The 10,000-nt window shown below is 40.1% G+C and overlaps 1 protein-coding gene across 1 annotated transcript in view; it reads left to right on the top strand.

The window, feature by feature from the left end:
* Positions 1–4,121, top strand: part of LOC137990965 (probable E3 ubiquitin-protein ligase MID2) — a 4,369-nt gene extending 248 nt beyond the window's left edge. The window contains exon 1 of the mRNA XM_068836086.1: positions 1–4,121. This exon is cut by the window's left edge and continues 248 nt beyond it. Within this exon, the coding sequence (XP_068692187.1) occupies positions 147–1,382 (1,236 nt within the window). The 5' untranslated portion in view covers positions 1–146 and the 3' untranslated portion in view covers positions 1,383–4,121.
* Positions 4,122–10,000: the final 5,879 nt, after the last annotated feature.

The raw sequence follows: 10,000 nt of genomic DNA, 5'->3' as shown, positions 1-10,000 counted from the left end.
CTTTAGAATATCAAGGATACAACAGAAGAAAGACTTTTTAAATAAGGTTAACACAAGAAATCAATAATTGGTTTTGAGATCGCATCTGGTATATTTGTCAGGAGCCGCAGCGAGAAATTCTTATCAAAAACAACTCCAAGATCAAGATGGATGTTCAAACGCCAACGAGTAAACTACAAGAGCGACTAACTTGTCCGGTATGTACCAAAGTTTACACAAAACCCAAAGAACTTCCTTGCACTCATGTCTTTTGTTTAGACTGTCTCGTAAACTGCGAGAGTGAAGGCGAGGACGCGGATAAAATGCAAGTTCACTTGAAGTGTCCACTCTGCAAGATTGAAGTCGAACTCGCAAATGTGGGTTCGTTTGCGACTATGCCAGACTGTTCCTTGGTGAAAAATGTGATTGATATGATGGCCTTAAAAGAGGGCAGCGTTCCCAGCGTACCTTGTGGCAACTGTGATGAGAAAAGCGAAGAAACGCGATTTTGTTTTAATTGCAACAAGATCTGGTGTCAACAATGCTTGAAGGCACACAATGCTCTGAAAGAGAATATGGAACATCGCGTCCTTCCAATCAAACAATTTCAAGACACGGACTTTGAGGATGTCTTAAAACTTTCTACACCAGCTTCTCACCATCCTACAGTTCTCGCCGAACAAACTCAGAATTACAATCAGGAAATAACAGCAACAGAAGAAATAAACGACATTGCGTCTAGGCTTACGGCTGCTAAACAATCATTGGATGAAATTTCTAAATGGATTCAACGACTCGAGGAGACATCCCGCTTACTTCATTATCGTTCTAGAGTCAATAAAGAACAGATGATAGCATCAGTTCAATCGCTAGTCTCAAGTCTGCGTGTGAAAGAGCGCGAGGCTTTAAATGATGAGGAAAAAGCGACTAAAAAAGCCCAAGAAGAATTGCGCAAACAAATCGTTGAATTGCGGGAGAGCCTGAGAAAGAGGGAGGGAATCGTCTCACAAATTGATTGTCTTGTCCAACGCCGAGAGGGTGCAGAACTTGTGCAGAGCATATCATTGGTGGATGAACTATTCGTGAACCTCCCTGATGCACAGAACTTAGGTTTGCCGACATTAGCGACTGACTGGAAAACTGTCACTACCTTCGTGGAAAACAAGCAAATTTCTGAGAGCCTTCTGCAATCAGGGATTGGCTGCATCTCCACTAAGAGGACCACAACGGACGCAAACCAATGCACAGTAAAATGGTTTGAGACGGCAAAGGCGGGACTGGAGGCACAAATCGAAGTGACTACGCGGAATTCTGAGGGTGAGCAGTGTTATTGTCCGGGGGACTACTTTACCGTACGGTTAACATATCACAAGATCGAAACATTGCCATCGAAACGAAAATAGGTGACAAGAAAAATGGCAACTTCGTGATTTCCTTTGTTCCGACTCAAGCTGGGGAATATTCGCCGATCGTTCAGGTTAACGGAGACACCATCAGGTCGTTTTCATCGGTTAAAATCCGGGAACGATCTTTTGCACTTGTGGGCTGTTTAAAAAGCTTCAAGTTACCATGGGGAATTGCTACGAATTCCTGGAATCACATTATGATCACTGAAATGGCCAACGCCTGCATTACTGTTTTGAATGAAAAGGGAGATCTTCTCGGTTCTTTTGGACAAGGGGTTTTGAAAAAGCCAACAGGCATTTGCATCGATGAAAAAAACAGGATTTATGTAGCAAACAGAGGGAATAACAAGATTATACTGTTTGGTCCCAGAGGAGAATACATCACAGCCATTCATAACGGCGATTCTCTCAACGAGCCGCGTGGAATATTTCTAGATACACAAGGAAATCTTGTTGTCTGTGACACAGGAAATCAATGCGTCCAGGTTATGTCTCCTAACGGAAGCCTTTTGAGGACAATTGGCAAGGGTGGACTGCGCAAGCCAGTTGATTGTTTGTGCCACGAAGGCAAAGTCTTCGTGTCCGATAACCATTTTCATTTAGTGAAGGTTTACAATATTGCAGATGGGAGATTTTTGTATGAATTTGGCAGAAACGAGACTGTGGATGCCGAATTGAATGAACCTACTGGAGTTGCCCTGGACAAAACAGGTAATATTCTAATTTGGTGTGGCGGCACATCCAATAAGCCTCACAGAGTTCATGTGTACACTTCGGATGGCCAACTTATGAGAATATTTGGAAGCAATTTGTGTGGAGAAGAACTAGGACAATTCAACCTACCTTGTGCCGTGACTGTTTTACAAAACGGTCGCATTGTGATTTGCGATTTTAAGAACTGTCGTTTACAAATCTTTGAATAGAGTGGTTTTCAATTGAGTGTCATAAAACGACGACCTTAAAAACTCTTCCTGACAGTGCTTATTATTTGTTTCACTGACCAATGAGTGTTTGGCAAGATTAAAACAAAACTTATTTCCCCGTCCCCCCCCCCCCATCCCAAGGAAGCTCATAATATGGGCAGTAAACCGTTTCAATGTCATTACTGCATTTTAATTGATATCAAAGTGAAATGTCGTTCGCTTTCCAGAAATTTCCATCGAGGAATGGCATTGTTCGCTAACCCAATAAAAAATGCACGAGCCTTTGTTTTTGTTCTATGTGCCAATTAATGTTTTTGTGTTTGCAGTTGAGTTATGTTTTCGCGTGCGTTTTGTTTTCCAGGTCATACGAAAGTCCCTGTAATTACTCTGACCATTCACAACAGACGCAAACAGTGCTATGAACCAATCAGAATTCGTAGCAATTAATGTTACTTCCTCAAAGCGCGGGAAAATGCTTGCGCGCGAGTCGCGATTGGCTTTGATTTTGCTTCCGATTGGTTTAAAAAGCGACACGATATTTTTAAGCCAATCATAAAGCGTAGTAATTACATTTGAGTAATTACTTTCAACTCTCATTCAAAAACCACTGTAGAATGTTTTCAGTCTGTAATTAATCAGTTGGATGAGAACTTGACTTTGATGCGGACGTTCCTGGGATCAAACCTTGGCCACACCATCAATTTTCACTGCCTGAGGGGAAAGTGCTGCCGTATTTGTAATGACATCTGGAGATGGTTAGACTTTCTTGTCTTTTCGGGTAAGGCTTCGTCTGTTGTTGATAATCACACTGATCAATTCGAAACTTCAACATCCCTGAGGCCCTGTTAGGGGTTTTAGGAATAAGGAATAAGTGGTCAAATAATTAAAGGGTAAGGGATCACTGACAAAATGATTTTTGGGATAAAGCATAGGTGAAATAGTTTTAGGAATAATAATATACAATCATGCGAAAAACTCTACATGCTGATTGGCTGAGAGCACGTCAATTAACCCCAAATAGAGTGCAGAAAAGTGAATTTAGTGCAGATAGTTGAAATTAGTGCAATAAAGGTGAAATTTCTGCATGTATAACGGTAATAAGTACTCGCAAGAGTTTTCGTTATTTTTCATAGCCTGAAAATTTTATTCGTGCTCATTTATTCCAAATTGCACTGGTACACACACTAATGGAGATCGCGAACGAAATTATTGTAACACATATTTAATGAAAGGTGTTACAATTGAACCCACTGGGAACTCGGAAAAATCCGAGCCCCAGATGGGATTCGAACCCACGTGATCTAGTTCGGATGCTCTAACCACTTAGCTACTGAAGACTCTATGGTGAGCAAGGGTGAAATGTGGGTATTTGACTCGAGCTGCATCACGCAGCCACAGAGTCAAATATCGACTGACAGCATAGCTCATAACTGTATCGCGCAGTCACATTGAGAGCATCATTGAACGATGCGGCCAACCAATCACCAAAGTGTTTAAAACATTCTCTCACATTCAAAATTATTGTAGGTTCCCTATTTATCATAGACCACCATACTTCGTTTGTACTTTTTTCTCTTTTTCTGGGTATTTTTATCGCCCCTGACCACTCTAAGGGATGCTGTTAATAATTCTTACACAAAAAAACATAACTTAATTATCGTGTCGAAATCGTGTCGTTTGCGTGACAATAGTTAAGCCATTTTGATAATGTCGTTTTGAAGCCGGTTAAGTGATGTGTGACTTGAGATCAGAAGAGAGGGAGTTGTCTCAAGAAGGGAGCGGTTGAAAAGAGAGAAGAAGGAGAAAATCTTGTAATACGAGGGAGATCAATAAATCGTTTTTAAAAATTGTGACAGTGTTGGATAACTTTGGAGGCATTCCCAACAATCTCTTTCACTGACAATTAATTATTCTGAAACTTGTGCTGTGTTTCTCTGTCATTAGTGTAAAAAATTGAACTTGCAGAGTTACTTTTAGGAATCATAATCCTGGCACTTTTTGGGATAAGGGAAATCTTAATTTCTTAGAGTCACAAGAGTAAGAGATAACTAGACCGCCCCTAAGAAGGCCTCATCCCTCCCCGGGCAATGCCCCGGGTATTTGAACTTTTGAAAACTGGATCATTTAAATACTCCATCTACTCGCAGCTTTGGAAAATACACAAAAATCCCCTCTTCATCTAGCCGTTAAAGTCTACATGATGATAAGCAGTTACTAAATGAACTAAAAGTAATGGTGCGTTGCGAAGTACGGGTGGCTTTTTTGGGGGTGGAGCCTGTTTCTGTTTATTAGGAAGCCTTGTCAGGACCCCAATGAGCAGGAACGTAGAACTTCGTTATATTTATGCAACGGCGTTTTCACAGATTGAGTTATTTTTAGATGGATTTTCCCGCGAAACGACACCTTTCCGACCAATCATATGCCCCGCATAAGTAATCATTACCCTTGGGATTAAAAATGACCAATCGTGTGGACCGAAATTTATCGTAAAACTTAGCTAAAAATAGCTCAGTCTGTGCATAGACCCGGTATGGGAGTTATACGCTCTGAGTCATGGGGTCCTGACCTTGAATAATCTTTTAGCAAATTCGACTCACGTAGGGATTTATGTCACCCGAAATACGCCCGAAAAGTTTCGTGAGTTTCAAGAAACGGGTCGACATGTGGACACCAGCAGCGAGGGTCCATTCAGTTTTTGTAACCGTTTGCAACAAAACCGGAAGTCCGTGATCCGCTTAACTGGTTCGGAACCAGACCTATATCATAAATTTCTGATGAATAAATATTTTCTTTGGAAGACAAGCCAATTGTCTGGACGCCAGACTCGAGCCTGGGATCCACTGGAATGTCCTCTCGACCACCATGATGTTTACTAGTGAAGCCTTAATAATTTACTCGCTAAATATTTGGCCTATAAACCCTTCCTAAACGCAAACGAAAGAAAGAAATATTATGATTATTTAATAACACGCTCTGAGTCTCCAAATCTGTGAGTACTTTAATCTTGATTTTTTTCGAGGTATTTCACTTTGTTTCAAAGATAAAATGATGAAATAAGCACAGCAAGTGTCTTTCACCCTTAACTGGCCGAACATTAACATTTATGGGGTTTGCGCGACAATTTCTTGGTCTACGTGTGCGTGATCAAAAAGTTCGTTTGATCTGCGTTCACCAGATATCATAGCAGACGCAACATTGTTTCCACACCCCGTCCTCCTATAAGATTGATCTTTATGCTGTCGAACGAAGGTGATAGACATACAGTAGTTTAATTTAAATGTCATATTTGCGAGACTGCAGTCGCTGTCCCCAAAGCAATGAAACGCCGCGGAGGTTGCAGCTTTCTGTGAATTCATTCGCCAACCTAAGGGAAGAACTGTAACATGTTCTGTGTGCATACACTTGTACACGGAACCCAAGCAGCTGCCATGCTTGCACATCTTTTGCCTTGAGTGTCTAAACAATTTGGCAACGCTCCCCAAGGCAAGATTAAATGACCTACTATTTGCCAAGAAGTCTTGGCAAATAGTAGGTCATTTAATCTTGCCTTGGAGAGCGTTGCCAAATTGTTCCAGTGGAAGAATGGAAGCTCTGCCGAGTTGCTTCTACGTAAAAAATCTACTCGATATTTTGGCCATTAGAGAGTGCAATACTTCAAAGGTGACTTGTGGAAATAGTGATGAGAAACGCGACGGAATCTCGTGCTGTTTCCATTGCTGCAAGTTTTGGTGCAAGGATTGTTTGAACGCTCATAATATTTTGAACGAAAACAGAGAACATCGTTTTCTTTCGCTGAAGGACTTTCAAGATTAGACTTTGAGGATGTTCTCAAGCGTCCAGCGTTTTGTCAGAAGGAACCAATAACAAAGAACTTCTTAAATTTTTCTGCAAAGTGTGTAAAATTCCCGTATGTCAGAATTGTGTGATCGTGGAACACAATAAACACGACGTGGCGCAAGAACTACAAAGGAGGTTATCACTTCTAAGCTTCGAAGGTTAACGCAATCTTGTCGAGAATTTTCTGATTCCATTCAAAAGTTGAAAGACACGTCTCGACTGTTTAAACGTTGGGCGCAGTTATCGATAAACGAAATACACGAAACGGCAAATTCGCTCATTGTTGCCGGACATACAGCAGCAGAAAGCAACGAAGGTAGAAAATGAAACGACGGTGTTGGTTGAAAGCAACAGAAAAAGGATTACCATGTTTGTCAAAAACGAAGAAATGACACGAAGACGACTCAGTGTTACAGAAGCTTTCTCGAGCCAATGCTCAATTGAAGGAAAGGGGGAAGCTCTGGTTGGACAGGAAGCTCGGAGTGAACTGTTCACACGGAATTTCCTGGAAGAATGCTACCACTGCGCATGCCAGGGGGATTACCAAGGGCACCCAAGGAGCAAATTAAGCCAAAAGCCTTCGAGATACGATTCTAGGCTCCTTATAATGTATAACGACTGTCTAAAGAGATGTTTTTGTCACGAAGAAGAAAACTTTAGGGCATGATCATCTCTTCGTTTCAGAAATTTCTAGCTGAACGTTACGTTCTAACAACTTCCAACCGAACCATTTGCACATCCAAAACTGCTAGGTGACCTTTTCAGCCTTTTTAAGTGCCAGAATTGCAAAAATACCCCTTCCAAAACATAAGGGACTACTTTTCCCTTGTTGCGAATCTTTTTAGTGATGTTTTAATAAAAAAATAATAATGTCAAAGCACAAGGAAGGATTACGTTTTTGCAAACCTTGGCCGTGAAGCACTTATATTTGAACAGACTTAACTGATTAGAGTGTAATGTGAAGTGCTAGTTTTCTACCCATATGAACCAGGCCTCTTTGCGTTATGTATTCTTGCGTTATGCCTGTTTCCCTGATGGCCATTTGCAGAATCGGCTTATTGCCATTCACGTTTTAAATTGATGCATTCATGATTTGGACGATTTTATTTCAAATACTGATCAATGAATTTTTTCATAGATATACCTCCATAACACTCTAATCACTTAAGTCTATTGAAATACACTATGAATAATAGGGGATACATACACCAAGGCCTACGCAGGTAAGTACTTCATGTATCCCTTATAATAATGTATTTAAATATAAGGTACTTATAGAGTATTTAATAATTAGTCTTATATACCCATGTATACTCTTATATACCCTTGTATACCCCTATATATCCATGTTTACCCTTATATACCCATGTAGGCCTTATATACTCACGTATACCCTTGTATACCCTTAAATACCACTATATACCCACGTATACCCTTATATACACTTATACACCACTATGTCAGCCACTAAACCGTATGTGACAAATCTCACGCCTACTCACAGCTCCAAACCGCCCTTGTCAATATAACGTAAGAATTAGATGTCTTATATATTTAATGGAAAAGTCATTTTCTCTGTCATATGGTAAGCACTGGAGTCGCAGATTACAAAGTGTACGCAAGCGCCCTGCTTAAGGCAACACACATAAGCTTTATTTCATCTCGAATTTCCGACTAACTACAGCAGCTAATATCTTCAAGACATTACATTTACAGCTAAAATACATAGCATGTACAGATACCTAGTAAATACATAATATTTAAAGATATATTCATTAAAAAGAAAAGCCGCTGTACAAAATGCGGCCCTGGATTCTCATTTAAAACTAGTAAACTCATATGTACCGATAAAATCAGGTAGTGCATTCCGCAACTTAGCTGATACGTAAGAAAAAAGAGAACTAAGACCATAACTGATTATTCTAGGTTTATTGAGTGACAGAATGTAATTTCCGCGAAGATCATGCATAACAAGGGGATAGCAGAAGAAACGTATTTTTTATATAAGCAGAAAAACCCTTTCTTAAAAAAAACGAAAACAAAAAAAAAAAAACATACTTTTATCAAGTAATACGAGGACATTTTGAAATCGCCTATTGCATAGAGATGTAGAGCTTGACTTTCGTAGTAAGAGGACAGGTAATTTGCAAATATAAATATCGTTATTCTCTTATTTACATTATTATACCGTTTCTTTGACACGAGAATTATAGCGAAATGAAAGCACGACTTTGCCGCAAATTTTCTATGATAAAAACTTGTTCAGAAATGCAAAATCTAAGTTAACAGCACACACCAGGCCTACTCCTGAGTATCTGGCTAGAAATCATTTCCTCTGGCCGCGCTTTCAGCCATTCGATGAGGGCCAGTCTTGCCTCGCTCATGCGCAAAAAGAAGTCTGGGTAATTCTGCCATTCCATGACAAGGGAAGACTCCCGATTCTCATTTCATAGTTTTTTCATAAGTGTCGGGCCACCCAGTCCTACCAGCAAAATACTTCATCGATTGAAGGTTTTAGCTTTCAAAACTTGCCCAGATTGTGTCAGTAGGTCCTGGAATTCGTCCACAGAAAGGCCAGAGAGACAACTTCACTCGTGAACCGCCATGTTTACAACAGAGCATTTTCTGCATGAAACCATCTCTCGCCTCTGTCTGAGACAAGACCAGACACGCACGGTTCTTACGTTACGTTTATACCTATAAAATCAACTCAAATGTCAGTTGCTGGTTAAAAAAAACAAACAAAACAAAACCAGCATGTTAATTTGTTTTTTGGTAGGCTAGGTATCGAAAAGCCAAAACATTTGCGCACGCGCTGACGAAAGGTTTGAACAAGAGAGAAAAACGCAGTACCTCCAGACACCGGCGCTGGAGCGTCGTACCAAACGAGTCATCCCGGGATTTCGGCCCGTGCGATCGCTTTTGGACGCAGTTGGCTCTTCGCTGCTTTCTGCTACCGACCTTGCCTCCCGGTACGGCATTGAGGGAGAGATATGTCGGCCCCTAAACCATATGTGACAAATCCCACGCCTACTCACAGCTCCAAACCGCCCTTGTCAATATAACGCAAGAATTAGATGTCTTATATATTTAATGGAAAAGTCATTTTCTCTGTCATATGGTAAGCACTGGAGTCGCAGATTACAAAGTGTACGCACGCGCCCTGCTTAAGGTAACACACATAAGCTTTAATTCATCTGGAATTTCCGAATAACTACAGCAGCTAATATCTTCGAGACATTACATTTACAGCTAAAATACATAGCATGTACAGATACCTAGTAAATACATAATATTTAAAGATATATTCATTAAAAAGAAAAGCCGCTGTACAAAATGCGGCCCTGGATTGATTCTCATTTAAAACCAGTAAACTCATAGGTACGGATAAAATCAGGTAGCGCATTCTGCAACTTAGCTGATACGTAAGAAAAAAGAGAACTAAGACCATAACTGATTGTTCTAGGTTTATTGAGTGACAGAATGTAATTTCCGCGAAGATCATGCAGAAGAAGGGGACGGCAGAGGAAACGTATTTTTTATATAAGCAGAAAAACCCTTTCTTAAAAAAAAAAACAAAAACAAAAAAAAAAACATACTTTTATCAAGTAATACGAGGACATTTTGAAATCGCCTATTGCATAGAGATGTAGAGCTTGACTTTCGTAGTAAGAGGACAGGTAATTTGCAAATATAAATATCGTTATTCTCTTATTTACATTATTATACCGTTTCTTTGACACGAGAATTATAGCGAAATGAAAGCACGACTTTGCCGCAAATTTTCTATGATAAAAACTTGTTCAGAAATGCAAAATCTAAGTTAACAGCACACACCAGGCCTACTCCTGAGTA

Source organism: Montipora foliosa, chromosome 2 (assembly GCF_036669935.1).
Source record: "Montipora foliosa isolate CH-2021 chromosome 2, ASM3666993v2, whole genome shotgun sequence".
NCBI lineage: Eukaryota > Metazoa > Cnidaria > Anthozoa > Scleractinia > Acroporidae > Montipora > Montipora foliosa.
This window is presented reverse-complemented; position numbering and strand designations above follow the sequence as displayed.